Here is a 23,325-nt window from a genome sequence, read left to right as displayed (position 1 = left end):
TTAGAAAGGGGTAACATAGGATTGGAAGATGTAGGATCCTTGTGGATAGAGTAAAGAAACTTCAAGGGTATAAGGACCTTGATGGGAGTTATATTCAGGCTGTGGGGTACAAATTACAACAGGAGATAGGAAAGGCATGTCATGTCAAAAGGCAATGTGATGATAGTCATCAGAGATTTCAATATGCAAATAGTTTGGGAAAACCAGACTGGTGCTAGGTCGCAAGATAGAGAATTTGTAGAATGCCTATGAGATGGTTTTTGAAAGCAACTTGTGGTTGAGCTCACTAGGAAAAAGGCTATTTTGGATTAGGTGAACCCAATTTGATTAGGGAGTTTAAGGTAAAGGAATTCTTTGGAGATAGTGATCATATGATTAAATTCACCCTGCAACTTGAGAGGGAGAAGCTAAAATCAGATGTTTCAGTGGAGGAATTAGAGGCATGAAAGAGATGCTGGCCAAAGTTGATTTGAAGGGGACACTAGTAGAACAGCAAAGGCTGGAGTTTCTGGAAGCAATTCATTGTAGGATAGATACACTCCAAAGAAGTATTATAAGAGCAGAATGACACAAACATAGTGGAGAGTATATTGACAGGCTGCAACACAGACTGGCATGGAAACACCAACGTCCTTGAACAGAAAGTCCTACAGAGGGTGGTGGATACAGCCCAGTCCATCACGGGTGAAGACCTCCCAACCATTAAGCACAACTACATGAAATGTTGTCACAGGAAAGCAACATACATTATCAGGGACCCCCACTACCAAAAACATGCTTTCTTCTCGCTGCTGCTTTCTGGTAGATGGTACAGGAGCCTCAGGACTGATAATACCCCCTCAACCATTAGGTTCTTGATTCACTCAACTTTACTTGCCCCATCACTGAAATGTTCCCACAGCCTGTGGACTCACTTTCAAGGACTCTTTATCTCATGTTCTCAATAATTATTGCTTGTTTATTTATTACTATTAATTCATTTTTTTGTATTTGCAGTTAGTTGTCTTCTGGATACTGGTTGAACACCCAAGTTGGTGCAGTCTTACAATGATTCTATAATAGTTGTTGTTCAATTATGGATTTATTGAGTATACCCCAAAGAAAATTAATCTCAGGGTTGTATATGGTGACCTATGTAATTTGATAATAAATTGACTTTGAACTTTGAACAAAGACAACATAAAAGCAAAAGAGAGGACATAAATTAAAGCAAAAATCAGTGGGAAGTTAGAGAATTGGGAAGCTTTTAAAAACCAACAGAAGGCAACTAAAAAGCCATAAGGAGGGAAAAGATGAAATATGAAAGTAAGCTAGCCAATAACATCAAGGTGCGTATCAAAAGGTATTTTTTTCAGATATATAAAGAGAAAAAGAGGCAAGAGTAGATATTGGACTGCTGGAAAATGACCATGGTGAGGTAGTATTGGGGGACAAGGAATTGGAGGTGAACACAGTCAGCCTTCCTTATCTGGAAGTTTCGCATGTGCAGATTCAACCAACCGCAGATCGGGAAAACCTAGAAGTTCTCTCTCCAGCACTCGTTGTTTGAGCATGTACAGACTTTTTTTCTTGTCATTATTCCCTAAACAATACAGTATAACAACTACTTACATAGCATTTACATTGTATTAGGAATTATAAATAATCTAGAGATGATTTAAAAGTATATGGAAGGATGTGTATAGGTTGCCGCAGATCAGGAATCAAAAAAAAAATGGAAGTTCTCTAAGTCGGAACAGGTACATCTGGTATTATTTAGCGTCAGTTAGGTAAACGTTTGTCTTAGTATATAGTATATATTTTACCTTTCTATGCATATAAAACACTTAAGAAACGTATGTATTCCAATAATTAAACCACTGCGTTGCTTAGTAATAATTGTAGCTTTCATCGGGGCAGGGCCTTCACATGCTCCATTATTCTCACTTTATCCTGACTGTACCCTAACACTTTTCCAAAGAGCGATGGCATTTCACCTCTTTCGGATCGCTTTATTATTTCCACTTTACTTTCACTCATGATCGTTTTCCAGAACAGAAACACTGTAGGAAGTGGGTCCCAAGCTCCGCCACTCTGAGACAGGTTAAATAAGCTCCGACACTCCGCTGGGTCCTAAAGTCCACCAACTTGAGCATCCACATTTTTTGGTATCCACAGGGAGTCCTGGAGCCAATCCCCCGCAGATAAGGAGGGCTGACTATAAGTATTTTGCATCAGTCTTCACTGTGTAAGACACTTAGCACTATGCCGTACGTTTGAGTGTGTCAAGGGACAGAAGTGAGTGCAATTGTTAATATTCACAAGAAAGTGCTTAGAACTCGAAAGATTAAGGTAGATAAGTCACTTGTATTCGATGGACAATATCTCAGGGTTCTGAAAACGGTACCTGAAGAGACTGTGGAAACATCAGTAATGATCTTTCAAGAATCACTAGATTCTGGTCTTGTTCTGGAACACATCACAAATGTTACTCAACTCTTCAAGAAGGGAGGGAAGCAGAAGAAAGGGAATATAAACCAATTAGCTTAATTGCAGTGATTGGAAAGGTGTTGGAGTCAACTGTTAAGTTTGAGGTTTCAAAGTACTTGTACATGATATAATTGGCCAACGTCAGCATGATTTCCTCAAGGAGAAATCTTGCCTGATAAATCTGTTGGAATTCTTTGAGAAAATAACAAGCAGGATAGACAAAGGAGAATGGGTAGGTGTTACGTACTTGGATTTTTAGAAAGCCTTTGACAAGGTGATACACATGAGACTGCTTAACAAGTTAAGAGCCCGTGGTATTACAGGAAAGATACTAGCATAGATAGAAGAATAGCCGATTTACAGGAAACAAAGAGTGAGAATAAAGGGAGCCTTTTCTGGTTGACTCATTGACCCCTTTTCTGGGGGGGGGGAGAGAGAAGAGAGACAGTTTTGAGGAAGCAGGTAGTCTGAAGGTCTTAGACAAATTGGGAGAATGGGAAAAATAGTGATATATGGAACACAGGGTTTTGAAGTGAATACACTTTTGTAGAAGGAATAAAAACATAGTCTATTTTCTAAATGGGGAGAGAAAATTAAAAAATCCAAGGTGCAAAGGGGTTTGCACAGGATTCCATAATTTGCAAGTTGAATCGGTTGTGAGGAAGGCAAATATGTTAGCATTCATTTTGAGAGGACTAGAATATAAAAACAATTATATAATGCTCAGGTTTTGTAAGACACCGATGAGGCCTCACTTGGAGTATCTTTTCTGAGTTCTGGACCCTTAACTAAGAAAAGATGTGCTGACATTGGAGAAGGTTCAGAGGAGGCTCACAAGAATGATTCCCAGATGAAAGAGTTAACATACGAGATGGACTTGATGGTTCTGGGTCTGTATTCACTGGAATTTAGAAGAATGAGGTGGGATCTCATTGAAACATGTTGAATGGACCAGATAGGGTGGACATGGAGCGGATATTTCTAAAGTATGGAAGTTTAGGACCAGAGGGCACAGCCTCAGAATACAGGCACATTCACTGAGAATGGAGGTGAGGAGGAATTTCTTTAGCCAGAAGGTGATGAATCTGTGGAATTTGTTGCCGCAGGTTGCTGTGAAGTCCTGGTCACTGGGTGTATTTGAGGCAGAGGTTGATAGGTTTTTGATTAGTCAGGGTGTGAAAAAATTATGGGGAGAAGGCAGGAGAACGGGATTAAGATGGAAAATGGATCAACTAAAATGGAATGGCGGAGCAAACTCAATGGGCCAAATGTTTTTATTTCTGCTCCTATGTCTTATGGATTTATGAAATTAAAACACCAGCATGCTATCAAAGGAGACCAAAGACAAGAGAAGAGGTTAACAAAAATGACAAAAGCTCTAGAGACCAAACTAATCTGTATGCTGCCAGATGAAGTGCGCGTGGCCTACAATAATAATTATGCATCTAGTTTATCTAAATTGGTGACTGTGCACATACGATACTTACAAATGGATAAGAGGAGACCGAGAGGAAACAGATGATTTAGCATATTAAAGTATACAAAATTAGACTGAGATGAAGCATATCCAAGACAGGTAAGAGAAGGGAGGAAAATAAATTCTAACCATGTTTAGTCCTTTCTGTCCAGAGGCATAATGCACAGGACCAGTTGTTTAAAGAGAGAAGTAATGATAAAGCATATAATTAAGGGTCTATGGGTGATGGGCAAATATTAGAAATATAACTTAGGGACAGAAACTAATACAGAAGCTTGTAGTGGAGTTCCGCAGGATTTAAGATTTACCTTTTTTCCTGGAATATACCAGATGTATTTAAAAGTAGGAGGCCCCATTTAGATGACTGTAGAAAATGCAACAGTTTTAGAGTAAAAGGGAGAGAACCAGGTTTCAGGAAATACCAACAAAGCAACAAGATGGCAAAATAAATGCCATAGATAAGTTTCAGAAGCACAGATAATGCACTGGAGAAGGAGATGGGACAATGGATGACAGGAGACCGAGAAAGCCAGAGGAACATACTCAAAGGGATGCCCATAGATCCCCCAAAATAGCTGCAAGATAAAATGACCAAATAAGAATAACCACATAAGAATGATGAGAATGAAGATAAGATGACCAAACAAAAGGCAAATAGGATAAAACATGTTATTGACAGCATAGAATACAAAATTGAGGTTGCATTTGAACTACATCAAAAAAAGGTTAGTCAAGTTGTAACTTAGGTACTGTGTGTGGTTTTGAGTCACAAATGAACATGACGAAGGATGCAGAGGCTTTTAAAATAATGTAGCTAGACTGGACAATTTTATTTATAACAAACAGAAACAGGCTAAATTATTCTCTTTGAAAAAGGCAGCTGAGGAATTGTGTTGTGTAACGAGGGGCTTTGAGTTCTGTTATTATCAGCAGAGAGGACAAAAAACTCAGGGATACTGATTTTAGCAAGATAAGACTGGCCACTCCTCACCCCTCAAGAGCATAAGAGCTTAAGAGGTAGAATCCAAATTTCAAAAGCACTTGGAATGCACAAACTACTATAGCCAACAAGGATATGGAAGTTGGGAAGTAAGATCAGGTTGGATTCTGCCAGCATAAACATGTTTATGTATGGTTTAATATAGGTATTTGAAATGGAGCTAAATACAGCATCTTGGACCAAGCACTCTGCACTGATATAAGCAACATATCTTTATTTTTAATAAATGTAAACAGCATATTTTGCTACTTGCCTGTGAAATATCCACACGAATAGCCTGATAAAGTTTCTGCACAATGTATGAATGAAGAGAGTTTGCATTACTGATGAGCTGAATCAGCAGAGGCACAGAGTCATCTCGGACATAACTTCCAGCCTGTGGAGAAGGTAAAACAAAAGTACTGCAGCAATGGAACCTGTCCTGCAGCATTCTAACAACTGTAAAGAGCAAATATCAGAGATTGTGGCTGGAGTTGATACATACTGTGGTGAGCACTCTCATGATGGTGTCAATGTGCCATCGCTTGTTGGGGGCGTATCTAGAAAAGACCACATGATTTGTAACATTAAATTAGGTCATATACTCAATCAAAAGAATAGCTAGACCAAGCCAAATTGCAGCTTGAACCTCCTTTGCTACTCATTATAATCAAGACTGAACTGTCTGCTTTTCCCCCCACTTGAGTGCACTTTTCCACTCAATTCCCCAATCTTAGTTTTGAACACGTTCAATGACAAAGCAGCTACAGCCCTCTGCAGCTACAAATTCCAAAGAACTCAGTCCAAAATGTTGACTCTTATTTGAAAATGTGCTCTAGACCTAGATTTATCATACATACAGAAGATAGGGGCTTTTAGCCAGTGCTCCAGCTACCTCACTCATAATCTTATAATTCGCCACAAGAACATCGGTCATTCTTATAAACTTGATCTGTTTCTCATATTTCATTACAGGATAGCTTCCTAATTCCACAAATATTTCCATTATCTCAACTCCAAGGTAACTTACAGTGGTCCATAAAGAAGCAATGTGCAATATAAATTAACTTCAAAACACATTATAGTGTCAAAACCAGAGCATGGAAAAAGGCCATTTGGCTCATGCTGTCCAGTGGGTACTGATCTGTATTAATCCTATCTTCCAGCACTTGGTCTGCAACGTTCTACTACATGTGTGATTCAAATGTTCATCTAGACAGTCCACAAATGCTGTCAGTGACTTTGCTTCCAGCACTTTGTCAGATAGTGTAATCCAGTATTCAGTTCGCTGGGTTAAAAAAAACATCAGATTCCCTCCAGGTCTCTTGCCCTAACCCTAAATCTCTGTCCTCTTAAGTTTTATTCATCACCGATATGGGGAAATGCTTGACTGGTAATCAATCCTGTCTATACTGCCTCATTTCAAACAAATTAATCATGTCCGCACTTACATAACCTTCTCTGCTCCAGGAAGGAAAGGATGTAAATCATTCCCAGATATTACCAAAGCAAGGATCTAGCACCAAACTCTACTGACCAGCATACTGTCCCGAGGATAGAAGACACGCTGAGTGGTGCCAAGTGGTTCAGTGTGCGGGACTTGAGGGATGGATATTATCACATCCCCATGAGGGAGGCTGACAAAGAGAAGTCAGAATTTATATGTCCTCTGGGATTCTTCCAGTTTGAAAGGATGCCCCAGGGTATATGAGGAGCCCCTGCAACTTTCCAGAAGGTTATGGAGAAGACAGTGGTGGATATAAATTTGCTTGAGGTATTGGTGTATCTGGATGACCTCATAGTATATGGGTCCACTTTGGAAGAACATGAAGCGAGGCTACTGAAGGTACTAGGCCACTTGAAAGATGAAGGATTAAAACTTTCCCTGGACATGTACCTGTTCTGTAAAACGCCTGTTAGCTATGTTGGGCACATAGTCTCACGGGATGGAGTAGCTCCAGATGCAGCTAAGATAGAGGCGGTGACCACCTGGCTCAGACCTGAGACTGTGAGCCTTTTGCGTTTGTTCCTCGTGTTCTGTGGTTACCATTGGAGGTTCGTGAAGGACTACGTGAAACTGAGTCACCTGTTGAATCAGCTTCTGTGCAGTTACTCTCCCTTGGGGAAGGCAGGGAGAGAAAAAAAGGGCAGGAGGGTGGAGAGTATCTTAGCCCGCTAGAGCCCTTTGGTCTGAGATGGGATGCAAAATGCAAAGAGGCCTTTCAGTCGCTGAAGGACCTGCTGAACCAGGTGCCAATGCTGGCTTTTGTGGATGCCCTATTGCCATATGTACTGGATACAATGCCAGCCGAGGGCTTAGGGGGCTTCCTGTATCAGGATAAGGGGATCGCATTGAGACACACTGCATTTGTCAGCTGGAGTCCGTCGCCCTTCAAGAAAAACAATCCCATACACCAGCTGGAGTTTCTGGTGTTGAAATGGGTGGTGTTGGATAAGCTGAGTGACTACCTCTATGGGGCCAAGTTTGAGGTAAGTACAGACAATAATCCCCTAACTTATATCTTGACCTTGGCGAAACTGGATGCCACAGGCCATCAGTGGTTGGTGGCGTTGTCTGCCTATGATTTCAGCCTGAAGTACCGGCTGAGAAATAGGAACATTAATGCTGATGCTTCGTCCTAATGGACGCATGTGGGAATGGACAGGGATGAGGAGAGGAACAGAGCGTCCCTGCCCCTGGGATGAAGGCCATGTGTCAGTTTGCCATCACTGTGAAGGCAGAGGGAAAGCAGGGGCAGGCAGGATCAAGCAGTGGATCAACTGGGAGCTTCTGATGACGCCATCCCACAAGTTTACTGTAACCTGATTGCTCTGAAGACAAATCAGCTGCTGGAATTAAGTTCCGGGGAAGTGGCAGAATGCTCAGTGAGATGACCTGGACATTGGTGCCATTTGGTCAGCGGTTGAAAAGGGAGTCATGGCTCAGGTGGAGAAAACGAAACACATGGCGGTGCCTCCATTACTGAAAGAATGGCCTCTGTTAGAGATGCGGAACCAGATCCTATACCAGGTGAGATCACCTCCAGACCAACCTCGGCGTTGTTAGCTGGTTTTGCCAGAGAAGTATTGGAGGATTTTGTTGAAGTCAATTCATGATGGTGCTGGACATTTGGGGGTTGAAAAGACCTATGGATTGCTCAGAGACTGGTTTCACTGCCCTGAATGGAGCTGGAGGTTGAAGAATACTGCAAGTCATGCATTTGATGCATACGGTGGAAGACGCTGCCTATGCAGGCAGCTCCCTTGACACACCTGCAGAGTGCAGGGCTGCTGGACTTGGTGTGTATGGATTTCCAGTCAATAGAACCTGATGTCAGCAACACAGTGAATGTCTTAGTCATCATGGATCACTACACAGATATGTGCAGGCTTTTCCTGCCAAGGACCAGAGGGCATCCATGGTGGCCAAAGTGTTATGGGAGAAGTATTTCATTTATTATGGCCTCCCCAGGTGGATACATAGTAATCAGGGATGGGATTTCGAGAACAGACTCATCCATCAGTTACTGGGCATGCTTGGAGTCAAGAAGTCAAGGACCAGGAGCGAGGTTGCTCACTGATCTTTGTTTTGGGACTGACGAGGGCGACTTGCCTCTGAAGACTTATCTGAAGTACGTGTCTGATATGAAAAGGGAGCTGAAAAGGGCCTATGAGTTAGCTGGGGACGCGGCTGCCAAGCAGAATCAAGGAAATAAGAGGAGGTGTGATCAAAAGGTGAGGTTCTCCCAAAACCTGCCAGGAGACCAAGTCATCATAAAGAATTTGGGGCTACCTGAGAAGCATAAACTGGCTATTTGATGGGCAGCTTTGCCCTATGTGGTTGCGGGTTAGATGGCAAACCTGCCAGTTTTCCAAGTGAAGCTTGAGGATGGAAATGGGCCTGTCGAGATTCTCCATCGGAACCACCTTCTGCTTCTGGGACAAGAGGTGTAGGAAGACCCAGAGCCCAACCTGGAGCCAACCTGGAGCCTACACCTAATAAGAGGACTCTGCGGAGACATGGGATGACAGCAGGGCCAACAGCAGGAGAGGTTAAGACAGCCCCCACCTATGAGAGGGATACTGATTTGGAGGATGAGGATCTGAATGCTGCCTTTTGTTAACTCACTATTGATTGAGGAAGAGACTCCCAGCCCTTCTCCCGCTAGGTCAGATGAAATTTGGGGGGGTGGGGGGGGGGGGGGGAGGGTAAACTATCTGTGGACAGCCTGGGTTGCAGCAGGACCCTGCGAGGGATGAAGCCAGGCTTGGCCACGGGAAAGATGGGTCCGAGTTGCAGGTAGGCATGAGTTACAGGCCCAGGGAAGTCTCGCCAGTTAGACCAGAAGTATCCCCAGTAGTGCTGGAACCTGAAGAGTTAGGTGAGGGGGAACGGAGGTGTCAGAATTAGGAGACTCCCGGATCCACTGGCCTATGTAGCATCCGGGGAACAAAGTGTGGCCCCTACCGTTTAGGGGAGCTATGTCACTGCCTTTTACACCTGGGTTGGACTTTGTGTTTTGCAGGAAGGATTAGCGAATTATCTCAACGTCATGAGGACATGACTAAATTTGGTGGGGGAGGGGGGAAAGAGTGTAATGCTCTGTAAGGTTTCACTGCTAATGTAATGGCCTCTCTGTAGTGTTTCACAACAAATGTAATGGTTTCTTTGTAGCAGCAGTGCTTGCATTATGACTAGAGATAACGGGGGCTTTGGAATGTGTGCCATCCAATAAGAGGCATGTGTTATTCCTTCTTGTGTGCCTGAGAGAAGGTATTCGTGGTCTTTTGCTGGGAAGAGATGAAGAGAGAAGATGCAAGTGGAGAGAGTTGGTAGACTGCAGGATGAAGTGGATTTGGAGCGAGGGTGCAGGAGTCGACGAGGCTCAGAGGAGGTCGAAGGGAACGAATGGAAGGAACTGTGAGCTCCAACGTGCACGTTAAGGCTGATTTATACTTCTGCGTCAAATGAATGCCTCAGGTACGGCGTAGCTGCATAACCTACGCTGTACCCTGCACCCTACCCTACCACAAAGCCTGACGCGCATCTCTCCAAAAATGTAACTGCACATCGTGGCGACAAAGACCGCAACAACTGTGATCGGTCGGCTTGGTAGCATCGCATTTCTTCTTGTCTATAGGCATACTGTGCGTACACTGATATGAAATAAATGGTTGGAGACAATGAACCAAATCATCAAATCTACCTGCTGACATCTGAAAATATTTGAAATGCATTTCCTCATCCATGTTTCTCAGCGACCAGACGAGCACAGAAGATTCACCCTCCTTCTGCCTCAATCCCTTCAATGGTCATACATACCATCTCCTCCGACGTCTTCTCTTTTTTTGCGTTTTAGTAATTTCAATAAAAGTAACCCTTGTTCAATATTTATTAGCTCCAACTCCAAGATGATGCACTCAGTCGCCATTGTTCGAAGTACACAAAGTAACTCTACACAGTGGCATAGAAACCTCACCGCCAACTGGTGTTTTGGTGGTGAATTGCTGAGCGATGCAGACTCACCAACGCACAGGTATAAATGCTCACAATGGCGCAGACCACTTACAAAGGCTACGGTGTAGGCTACTACGCAGAAGCATAAATCAGCCTTTAGATTGTTTCATAAAAATGGGCCCTTTATCTTTCTAGTTTCTTTACTAATACTATAGTCAGATTAAGAATTATAAATTGCAATTGTTTAATTGCATAATTAACCGTCTGATACTTTGTGGTACGGATTTGTAACTGGGCAACACCTCACACAGCATCCACACAAACGAGATTTCTCAGTTTGGCTGGACCCAAGGCTGTCTTCCCCTTGGACAAGCACATGCGTGTTGAACCATCTCTGCTCCAGGAAGGACAGGATCCAGATCATTCCCATATATTACCAAAAGCAAGGATCTAGCACCAACCTCTAATAAACACTACTAATCATCGACATCCAATCACAAAAGCAACACTTTCCAATCACCCCATCTCCATTTGCAATCTCATGGGCCTATAGTTATGATCCAGTTATGTGGGACCTTCTCAATGGCTTAATGAAATCCTTGTAAATCACATTTTCTGCACTGCTTTCATAAATATACTGTTATCTTCTCAAAATTTCAACCAGATTGGTCAAACAAGATCTACCCTTACACAGTCATGCCTGGCTATTTCTGATCAACAAGCGATCATTAATTCTGTCCCTCAGACCTTTTTTTTATACCCAATAACCTTCCTGCCACTAATGCTAGACTCACTGGTCCCTAATTGCCAGAATTTTCCTTGCTGGCCTTCTTGAAATGGGGACTACATTTGCCTTTTATTACCTCACTCATGGTCAGTGAAGATTTATAAACTTCAGCCAGAAACCCAGCAATCTCTTGCCTTGCTTCCTGGAGAAGCCTGAAAGGAAATTCCATCCTGCCCCAAAGATTTACCTACCTTGAAGACCAGTAAGGCATTGAATACTTCCTCTTAATGGAAGTGTAATAGAATTTCACCTTCCTCTTTGCTGAATTCTGCGACTATAAAACCGTTGCCTTTATGAGTACCGATTAAAAATATTCTTTAATGACCTCACCTATAGCTTCTGGCTGTGTGCACAGATTGCCTTGTGGACCAATGGGCCTTACTTTATTCATGTCTATTATTTTGTCCTCAATATACTTGTCTAAGTATTTGGGACTCCTATTTGCTTTTCTAGCAACCTATACTTCTTGAAGGTCACCCCATCTCTATAGTTCTTCCCAGCTGCTATATACCTTGTTTATTTTCTTTATTCAACCTATATTTCCTGTAATAGTCACCCTTGGCTTTCACCTTCAAAGCAGCACAATGGCCCCAAACACTTGCTATTTCTTCTTTGAATACTTCCCATCGTGCAGATGCAGACTGGCAAACAGATGCCCCCAGACTACTTTTGTCAGGATCAGTCCTACTTTAAATAAATTAGCCATCCATCAGTTTAAGACCTCGGTTCCTGAATTAGCCCCATCTTTCTCCACAACCACTTACAGACTTATGGTCACTATCTGCAAAATTGTCTCCTAGTGACACTCCAATTAGTCTATCTTTAAATTGTGTCAAAAAGCTTTCCAGAATCCACCTCAAAAATTTTACCCTCTGAGCCTTTTATACTCCATTGAATACACGTTTTAAACAGTTGTTGCCCATTGATACACCTTAAGTATATTGTGGAAACATATCAAATAAACATCTGCAGATTCCGAACAAGTTTAAGAAACTTGCTGTGTAGAATCCAGCTTTCTTTTATATTTATTTATGTTATGTGCATCAATGGGGAAACAGTTTAGTAAGCTTAATCACTAATCCCACCTTAATATGCAATGAACCATATAACTGGAGGGCAAACAACCTTTTCCTATTGAATGTCATCTCCACACTTGGAGAAATGCACAACGAAACCAGCAGTTGGATTGGAAGCCATCATCTTCTAAACATCTGAATCAATTTAACATAGGCTTTAAACTTTCAATAATATTCAAGAAAAAGACAAATGAAATTGGAGAATTCTTCTAGAGGTTTAGAGAACTTAATACTTCTATAGATTCCCAAAACCAATCGAAACCAATTGTAATTTCAAAACGCAGAATTTATTATGGCACAGAATTTAGCTGAGGAGTGTGCCCAAGTACTGCCAATGTTTCCCCGCAAGTCAGATGTCATCCCTTTCATTTCCAGTGCAGTATAGTGTATGCAAATTCCTCCAGGTGCTGAAATACTGACATGATTCAGCCCTACTTCTTATATGGTCAACTGCTGCAGTTGTGACCTACCAATGCTTGACATTAAATAATCCATGCATCCTGTGGAAGAAATATTTGAGTGGATATTGAGAAAAGCATTAAAAACTATCCAACACAATTTATTAAATATCACCATCAGGTCACAAGAACATTAAGAAACTCAGTCTGCAACAAAACCTGAAAGGAGTTTGACTGAATAATTGTGACAACTTATAAAACAATTTTTGACAACAGCTGCTAAAAGTAGCGAAATCTGTCCTTACAACTCATTTCCTATTAAATATTTTGCACTTCTATTCTTCCTCATTTTGATGCAAACACACCTATTTTCAAAGTCTCAATTGTTAGTTGTAGTACCAGACACTGTGCAATCCCTACATGTTCATTGGCAATAATTTATAGCTTACAAATTGGCTTTGCATTTGAATTCAAAGCTTTGTGATAGCCAAAGCATTTAGGTAAACTATACTTTGCAATTTACAATAACAGGTGAATATATACTTCCAGAAGAGTAACACTTGCCCTCAAAACATACATAAAACATCTAACTAACCTCTACACTACAGTTTCACAACTAACTGTGGCAGAGGAGGATCTGCTAGAGATGAGAGATATGGTTTCAAAACGAAAAATAATTTAAAAATAGTTAAACAGATGTGATAGCTCGGTACTGCTTTCTTGTACTTAGCATAGAAAACACCCGTGTATTAGAGCACACAGTTCACTGAAAGCAGCCACACAAAAAGACATGTTGGTAAAATAGGCATTTCACATGCCAGCTTTGATCACCCATGGCATCGAGTTTAGAAGCAGGGACATTATGATGCAGTAATACAAGTTGAAGCTGCACTTGGAGTTTTGTGTACAGTTTTGGTCATGTTGTTACAGGAAATACATTGTCAAGCTAAGAGGGTGCTGTCTGGACTAAAGGGCCCCGAGTTATAGGGAGAGGTTGGCCACACTCAGCCTTTATTCTCTAGAATGCAGGAAGGTGAGGGGTGACCTCAAAGAGGTTTCTAAAAACATGAGGATTACAGATCAGGTTCCAGTCATAGTTCTTAAGAGAGTACAAAACTAATATATGTATACACACACATCCATAATTTTATATACATACACACACACATACATAATTTTATATACATACACACACACACATATATAATTTTTTTTTACACAGAGGGTAGAGAGTGATCAAGGTGGGTAAGAGGTATTTGGATGGAAAAGGCTTGGAAGGTGAATGGACCAGTTGGGCAGAAGGGCCTGTTTCTATGCTTTTTTATGTTACAACTCTATCCTATAGTTGGTAAAGATTGATTTTGTATTGAACAGGAAGTTTAGTGTTAAATTAAAAACAACATTATTGTGATAGGTGAAAGAAATGTGAGCTGATAAGTATTTTTAAACACAAAATTGTGCATGTGTTACACACAAGCTTAACCTTCAGCACAAGAATGTAAGCAGTCCAAGAACAAACTAAATTTGTGGTTTTAGTAGCTTAAATCAACCTGGGCATAGAGTAGTACAGCCATGCCTTAAGGCAAAAGCACGAATGACATTTCCTTACTTACTTTTCCGCTGCCAGGAATATTCCTGAAGCACAGTCAGCCTTAAACTCCGGGTCACAGTGGTCCAGAAAATAGAGCAATTCTTTCATCATTCCTCGAACATTACTGCCATTAACCAGGGCAAAACACAAATCCATCGCACGTCTAGGTGACAAAGAACAAAGTAGTTGCATTAAAGCTGCTCTTTCATAGATGGTAGCACAACCTCCATTCAGAATGTCTAAAATTTGGATTCAGAAATGAACAACTAGTAAATTAGAAAAAAAAACTGAAATGAAAGCAAAAGGCACATATGATTCCAGTACCATCTCCCTTACCAAACATAGGCACTCAGTCATCACTTAATTAGGCACTCTCTGTACCTAATAAAGTGACCTCTGAGTGTATGCTCCCGGTCTTAAGCTGCCTAATGCAACTTCGACAAATTCACTAGGTTTTCAGAACTGTTCTGGTGCCAACAGATGTGAAAAATATATTGCCAGCACAGTAGAATCAAATTAAATTATTAACAATTTCACAATGAGTTGTTTTTAGAACATGAAAATTATTCACTTGGATACAATTACACAAACCTTGTTGTCTTCATGTGATTCTTTGTATAATGCATATCTTGGGGATACAGCTCAGGAAAAGCCACTGACATTATGCAACATGCACAAAGATCAAAATAATGCTACAGATTAATGAAACCAGTCTCCTCATATTGGATGAAGCTTCAGGCTCTACATCAATGGTTTTGACAAAGCTGGATAGAAATCAACTTAATAAATCTCAAATTTCTCATTGGGTTGGATACACTCGATGATCACACATGGTGGCCATATACCTGTAGCTAAGTGGAAAGGTTCTTAATCCCAGTACATTCATCAATTGCCACAAATTTATTTTTCCACAAATGCCTGGATCTTTACTAAACAAGCTACACATGTTAGACAGCAGTCATGTTTTTATAAAGTGATTTAACTTTAAAAATGGACTTGTTGGGCATCAGTATGGGACCACAAAGATAATTCTGAGACATATCAAAATAATACTATGCAGCTTTGCCACTACTTAGAAGGAAAGATGCCTATGGGTTGATAGGGTAGTATGAGCAGGGTGAGTAGTGAATGATGGGAAAACAGGGCAGGAGAAGAGAGTCTGCCAATAGATTCTGGCTAGGAAGTTCTAAATTAAACCACCAGGACGCACAAATTTTGTTGCTTTAAACAGAGTACAAATGGATATACTCTCATGAAAGACAAAGCAATTTTCCTGGAAAACCTCCATCAGAAATGTGACTATGTATTAAGAAAGAGAAAACATATATAGTACACAAGATCTACAGTGAAGTTTGTCATGATCTAAATGTACATTGCTTGAAAAAGCTGCTGGATGAGTGCTATCCACATATATTCCTTTGAAGATGTGAATAGATCTGTTTAGGATAACTCTACCAGATCTCATATTATGTATAAATTCAAGAGATAGTGCAATTTGATAATATTGTACTAAATATATAATCTACTGTTGTTTTTCTTTAGCCACCAATCCAATGTAGCGGAGGTTATTGGCATAAGCACACTCCAGGAAATGCTGCCTTCTTAGATTTAGTGGCTCATTTAATTTCTTCCTGTGAAACGTATTTCACTGTGTATAAACATACCCTGGTTGTATAATTCAAAACATACCCCATTAAACTAAGATTGACAGGAAATATTCCAAAATATTTCCTATCATATCCTGCAATATCACAAATATCATGTAATATCCTGTATTTTCACAAATAGGACCCTTGGAATATTAACTATTTTTAATCAACTATCATGTGTAAAATGTCACTATTTAAAATGATCAATGATCAATAAAATACTTGTGGGGCTCTCAGTACCAGTAACTGTGGTATTAACTGTTCAGGCTAACAAAATTGCTTCTCTGTTATACCTCATTAATTTGCAAGTCACAGAATGAATTACAGTTATGAAGCTGAAGACAAATTTTGTGGGGGGGCAGATATTTATACCCATTTACCTAAAGCTTAGGAGCTAAAGGACAGCAGGTGAGTGGTGTTGGGATTAACTTCCAGTATTAATCATAGCAAAACCTAAAATATTCAATTCTGACCTCGTCACCACTCTACCTTCACCACTTCGTCTTCACTTCAGACCAATCATGACCTCACCCTGTACCCTAAAGTAACTTTCTGTTTCTAAAGCCATTATGCACAATGGTTTTTAAGTTAATGTGGCTTCCACTCAAGACTGGTAATTGGTAATAGAGCCACCCCATGATATCAAGTAGATCATCAATAACTACTGCCCGAGCCCATGCACAAACCATTTCTGGGAGATCAATGTTAGAAAAACACATTGGAGATGTAACTAGGACTATGAAAAAACATCAAGTGACCTCTAGTTGGCTTTGAATGAGCACAACAAGTCATATTGTTAGAAACAGGGAACAGAGAGCACAATAGCATATCACATTTTGTGTGTTACGCTCTCTGTTCTTGTTTCTAACAATTCGTTGCATATGAAATTTACGTTTGTACCATGACAATTCTGGGAAACTAATTTACGATCAAGGAAACGGAAGCTGAAATTTATCCATTACCAGTGTAAGTTCTGCTTTACAAGTCACTGGGCCATCACCTTTTAATGGAGACATCAAGGTCAGTGAGACAGTCTACGATCGTACTCCGGTGTCTCTGTACTGCATTGTGGTCTGTCTGCACCATCTTCAAAAGTGATGTCAATGCAACGTACCTTCAGAAAATAAAAAGCTTTTGAAATAAGAATTTTTATTTAATAATACAAAAATACAGAAGGATAGATGGGAGAGGAAGCACAACCCATGAAGAGATTTACTGAAAGAAAAGGAACAGCTCTCATGCTATAACAGAAAGAGTACAAAGGCAAATTGGGAACTACTTGCTTAACAAAATTTCCATGGTGCAGTGCTGGGAATCCAGATCACTGAGTTACAGAAATGGAGATTTCTGTAGAGATCGCAGCTGAGATACTATTTTCAAGGAAACCATTCTGGCATCTCTCAGCCACTGAGGGGTACAACAATTTCTATCTGAACTGTTAACACTCTACCAAAGGATCTGTGGCGCCCTGCCTTCAGTGAAACACAACCACTTAGTTATTTTCCTTTACTTCTAATATGGTGTTGACCAGAGCTCACTTCCACAGCTGTAGCACTTTGATAAGAAAGCCCAGTAATGTTCCACAGTGATCTGTTTGGGATTTGCTCTTTGTGATATTTACAGACTTGAATAAGGAAATAGAAGGGGAAGGGGGTAGGTAAGTTTGCAGATGACTCAACGTTGGTGGATTTGTAGATAGTGTAGAGGGCTGTCATAGGTTGCAACAGGACACCGACAGGATGCAGAGCTGGGCTGAGAAGTAGCAGACGGCACGCACCCTTGAAAAGATTGAAATGATTCACTTTGAAGGTCAAATTTGAAGGAAGAATACAGGATTAGTGGCACGATTCTTAAAAGTAAGGAGGAATAGAGGGATCTTGGAATTCATATCCATATCCCTCAAAGTTCAACACAAGTTGACAGGATTGTCAAGAAGATACAGGGTGTGTTTGTTTTCATTAGTTGGGAGATTGCGTTCAAGAACCATGAGGTCATGGTGCAACTCTATAAAACCCTGGTTAAACCACACTTGGAATATTGTGTTCAGTTCTAGTTGCTTCATTATAGGAAGGATGTGGAAGCTTTCGAGAGAGTGCAAATGAGAATTACTAGGATCCTGCCTAGACTACAGAGAGTGTTTTGTGAGGATACGCTTTCACTAGGGCTTTCTTGTTCAGCGAAGGAGAAGAGATGACTTGATAGAGGTGGGCATAGACTGAATGGATAGTCAAAGACTTTTTCCCTGGGTGAAAGTGGCATAATTTTAAGTGGTGGATAGTTTAAGGAGTATGTCAGAGGTAAATTCTTTACACAGAGAGTGGTGGGTATGCGGAATGCTCTACCAGGGGCAGGGAAGCACTTAAGAACTGTTAGATAGGCACATGTTTATACAAAAGTGGAGGGCTATGTAGGGGGGAAGGAAAGATTGATCTTAGAGTAGGGTGAAATGTTGGAACAACATCGTGGGCCTAAGGGCCTGTACTGTGCTGTGATGTTCTATGATTATTTTCAGCTTTTCTAACTATTAGCCACTTTCGCTGAATGTCAGCTGTAGCATCTTGCTAGATGGCAAGAGAACTAACTGGCAAGAGAATGGGGTTAAACAAAAAGTCACGATTCAATAGGCCAAATGATCTAATTCTGCTCCTAATATTTTATAGGTTTAGTTAGTGACAGACTGTGCCTCTCTCCAATTTGGATATATTCTTGCTAAGTGTCATGAACCAACTGTCTGAATATCAACTGGAGCTCAGCTACTAACTTGTCACTCACTCCACACATTTTCCCAGTCCATGCAAGACAACTGCACCTTTTCAACATCGATTTCCCTTATTTAAATTGAAGACAGTAGTTTTGGTTCTGTGATGTTTACTCTCAAACTGCATTTAGAGTTTTATCATATTATAGTTACTGCCCTCTACATGACCTATAACTCTTGCTAATCCTCTCTTATAATTCATGATCAAACTTAAAATAGCATGTTTGCACATAGCTTCGGTAATAAGAGGCACACTCCACAAATAACTTTTCTATGATACCCTTGTCAAATTTGGTTCATCCAATCAACATGCAGTTTAAAATTTCCCCATGACAATTGCAGATCCTTCAAATACATCCTAAATGTTTCCCCATTTATGTTCCACTCTATCGAGGGAGGTCAGATTTGTGGGCCTATAGACTTCTCTCATTCATGTCTTCTTTCCCCTGGCTTCAACTTTGCAAATATGCACTGCCTCTTTATCTTGACTCACTGCTTTCATGCGTTCCTTGATTAACACTACTCCACTTCCTTTTGCTTTCTTATCTGCTCTTTTAGAACACTATATAACCACTCAGCTCTGGTCACCCTGTAACCACATGTCCCTAACAGCTTAATGCCATACTCATGCTGCTGTCTGTGCTGTCAACTTAACTATCTTATCAGTTGGATTTCCTTTAACCTGCTTTTTTTTTTAACTCCTGTCTTTGCTGCAGCAGACAGTGTCTGTTTCCCCTCACTATGACTTCAATGTTTCTCTTTTCATGCCCCACTCCGTCATTTAAACAAACCACTTTCTTCCTTAGTGATTGTTTAGTCATCACAGGCATTCCCATTGCTCGTTCCACCTTACTCCTTCTATGCAAATAGACTGATAACTTTTCCTTGGTTTATGTTTAAAGAACTGAGGAATATAGAATTCACCCCTTAACTACATGGAATTCAGTGTACAGTTTATCTACACACACAAAATGCTGGTGGAACGCAGAAGGCCAGACAGCATCTATAGGGAAAAGCGCTGTCGACGTTTTGGGCCGAGACCCTTTGTTAGGACTAACGGAAGTTAGAGAAGTCGATGTTCATGCCATCAGGTTGGAGGCTACCCAGACGGTATATAAGGTGTTGTTCCTCCAACCTGAGAGCGGCTTCACCTTGACAGTAGAGGAGGTCATGGATAGACATATCAGAATGGGAATGGGACGTGGAATTAAAATGTGTGGCCACTGGGAGATCCAGAAATTAGTGCGGTGGGGCAGGAGCAAGCTGAGACAATGAGTCTACCTGGATAGGCAGGTTTGTGGATCTTCGGTAGGAGGTAGAAACGGGAAGTGCGGGGTGTGGGAACTATGAGGTTGGTGGCAGTGGATGGGAGATCCCCAGAGCTGATAAGGTTGGTGATGGTATAGGAGACAGTGGCCTGGTGCTCCTTAGTGGGGTCATGATCAAGGGGTAAATAAGAGGAAGTATCAGAGAGTTGTCGCTGTGCCTCGGCCAAGTAGAGGTCAGTACACCAGACTACAACAGCTCCCCCCTTATCAGCGGGTTTTATAGTAAGGTTGGGATTGGTGCGGAGGGAGTGGAGAGCAGAGAGTTCTGAAGGAGAGAGGTTGGAATTGGAACACTGTGTGGTGAAGTCAAGACGGTTGATGTCCAGTCGGCAATTAGCAATAAAGAGATCCAGAGCAGGCAGAAGACCACAGCAGGGTGTCCATGAAGAGGAGGAGGGTTGAAGACGGGAGAAGGGGTCATTGGTGGGAGTAGGAGAGTCCTTGCCAAGGAAGTAAGCTCGGAGACAGAGCCGGCATTAATTCCACGTCCCATTCCCATTCTGATATGTCTATCTTATGCCTCCTCTACTGTCACGGTGAAGCCACACTCAGGTTGGAGGAACAACACCTTATATACCGGCTGGGTAGCCTCCAACCTGATGGCATGAACATTGACTTCTCTAACTTCCGTTAATGCCCCTCCTCCCCTTCTTACCCCATCCCTGATATACTTAGCTTTTTTCCCCCTCCCTTTTTTTCTTTCTCTCTCTGCCCATCACTCTGCCTGTTCTCCATCTCCCTCTGGTGCTCCCCTCCCCCTCTTTCTCCCTAGGCCTCCCATCCCATGATCCTTTCCCTTCTCTAGCTCTGTATCCCTTTTGCCAGTCACCTTTCTGGCTCTCAGCTTCACTCCAACCCCTCCGGTCTTCTCTTACCATTTCGCATTTTCCTCTCCCCCTCCTACTTTCAAATCTCTTACGATCTTTCCTTTCAGTTAGTCCTGACGAAGGGTCTCGGCCCGAAACGTTGACAGCGCCTCTCCCTATAGATGCTGCCTTGCTTGCTGTGTTCCACCAGCATTTTGTGTGTGTTGCTTGAATTTCCAGCATCTGCAGATTTCGTCGTGTTTACAGTTTATCTAACTCAGGCTTGCCAGTACAATTATAACATTGGTATCTACTGAAAGTGAGAAATATTTCAAGCACAAAAAAATCTAGCCAATAAAATAACAGATTTACAGTCAATGAGCAGTTTGCAGCAAGGGATCATTGATAGTGCTATTGGTAGTTATCTAGCAGTACACAGTTTTGATTCTAATGAGTGACCTAATTGCAGCCTTAGACAAGAATGAATTCCAGAAGAATGGTATCATGAATCATGACAGCATTTGACAAAAGGGGCTTTACAGACTGCTGGTCAAATTAAACGTTGGGAAGTTTGATCAGGATACAGCTGGGTAATTTTCCCATTGTTGGGTAGTTACCATTACTGTAAATCTACTGGAACCAACCTGGCTAGCGATAAAGCAAGTTTTAATACCTAGACAAACATGTTAAATTAGTTCCACAGAATTTACTGAATCTGACAAACTGGCTTGAGACTGGCTTCTGTGATGGCAAGCACTTCAGGATAAGGCCAAGATGGATTACCTGCTTGGTGTTTCTGATCTCAAGAATACCCAGATCATTGAATTGTTTTGAATTGGTTTCATTTAGTAGTAGTAGTTCATTTAGCACAACAGAATTTGCAAAATTTAGCAGTTCCTGGTTTAAAAACTGGACTCTGTTGCCTTAATGGCTATGCAGTGGTCACTTCTACCATTAATGTAATGGACAGGCAGGTAGGCAAGGATTAGGTCACCTTTATTCCTCATACTGCAAACTCAATTTTGGCAATCGTGTTCTTCAGGACTTAGCCAAGACAAGAGGAGTAGTGCTAATAAGCCAGCAGATCACTCAACAGAGGATAATCTCCCAGGATGGCCTTTGAATGTGGGTTGCTTAATACATCCCCCTAACCAACTTCCACATTGCGGATTTTAGCATCATGAAATTGTCAGATTTACCTCCCGGTATTGCTTATTTAACTGTACTATTGATTATTCTACAGGATAGCATTTTACTTGCACCTACTAGTTTCCAAAGACTTTTCAAAAAAAAAGAAAATAAACAGTTGGCCAGATCAGCTTCAACCAAAAAATTATTGCAGACTGATGAATAAAAGGACTCAGTAGTGTCCATTTGATTAATTCACCTCCACATGATCTGATATTCAACCAATGGATGATAAAAAGTCTAAAGCTTTCCATTGTGGTTCCAACTTATGCTATGCCTTAACTTTGCAATGTTGAAATTATTAGCTATTATTAACAATTTGGAAGTGTTAATTTGGCTAATGTTCAAATCTAATGAAATACCAAATTATTTCATGGTAGTTTGATTTGACTAGTTCAGAACTTAAAATATTTCTTTTAAAATGATGAGAGATGTCAGTAACCCCAAGCTCTACTAACAAAGACAGGTCAACCATAGTGTTTCAGCAATAACATCCAGTGGAGAGTTAAAGTTGTTGTGACATTTATAATGAATAAAACTGGAGACAAAGGCAGAGGGAGAGTAAAGGTTTAGTCTTAAGAGTTAGTATGAATTCGTGTTTACATCCAACACAAGATTAAATCTCACAGCTATACTTACCTAATATTTTTATCATTGTTTAGTAAAAATCTACCCAAAATATTTACAGCTAGAACCTGAGGATTAGAAAAAATACAGATTATTACACAAAAATTATAAATATATTTATAATTAATCTATCATTACAGTAATTCTGACAAGCATCTGACAGAACATTGGTCTTGCTCTTTTAATGGTGTGGCAATAACTGGGTTTTGCTTCACAAGCGGTGACAGGCTAGAAACCTGAATGCTAAACATCAGGATGGTATTCTATCTCATGATGGACAAAGGAGAGAACTAAGCTGTATGAAAGCTGTTGAGCATGTATTGCAATCAATGTTTCTATTATTCCTGTAAATGTTCAGACACCCTGAACATTTTCTGTAAATTACTTCCAACCCTACCATTTTATCTCTGCACCTCCCTCATTCTACCACCACCACTAAGTTGTTTTCCAGTATCTATAATCTTTTGTTCTTTGTCAAAGGAATCAAGCCTTTTACACCATTAATGTTCCAACCTCTCAGTCTAAGGAAACAAATGCTGATCTATCCAATGGGAACATCTTGGTACATAATTTATTAAACAATTCTGCAGTGACATTGTCTGCAATGCCCTGCACCTTTGTGAAATGTTACAACTTTTGAAGCAAAAGTGTCCCAAAATTTATCTAAAGGTGCCTTTACTTTCTCTCCCTCTCTCCCACCACAGTAGTGTTGTGGACCTTTCTCTTCAATCTGC

General features: G+C 40.9%; 1 protein-coding gene across 1 annotated transcript in view; it reads right to left on the bottom strand.

Moving 5' to 3' along the window:
• LOC132399678 (AP-1 complex subunit gamma-1-like) overlaps nucleotides 1–23,325 on the bottom strand; it is a 159,546-nt gene that overhangs the window by 62,295 nt on the left and 73,926 nt on the right. The window contains exons 10-14 of the mRNA XM_059980325.1: nucleotides 22,604–22,659; nucleotides 16,885–16,998; nucleotides 14,258–14,398; nucleotides 5,431–5,485; nucleotides 5,200–5,322 (exon numbers count right to left, since the gene is read on the bottom strand). Of these exons, the coding sequence (XP_059836308.1) occupies nucleotides 5,200–5,322; nucleotides 5,431–5,485; nucleotides 14,258–14,398; nucleotides 16,885–16,998; nucleotides 22,604–22,659 (489 nt within the window). The remainder of the gene's footprint in view (nucleotides 1–5,199; nucleotides 5,323–5,430; nucleotides 5,486–14,257; nucleotides 14,399–16,884; nucleotides 16,999–22,603; nucleotides 22,660–23,325) is intronic.

This window comes from Hypanus sabinus, chromosome 9 (assembly GCF_030144855.1).
Source record: "Hypanus sabinus isolate sHypSab1 chromosome 9, sHypSab1.hap1, whole genome shotgun sequence".
In the NCBI taxonomy this organism is placed as follows: Eukaryota; Metazoa; Chordata; class Chondrichthyes; order Myliobatiformes; family Dasyatidae; genus Hypanus; species Hypanus sabinus.
This window is presented reverse-complemented; position numbering and strand designations above follow the sequence as displayed.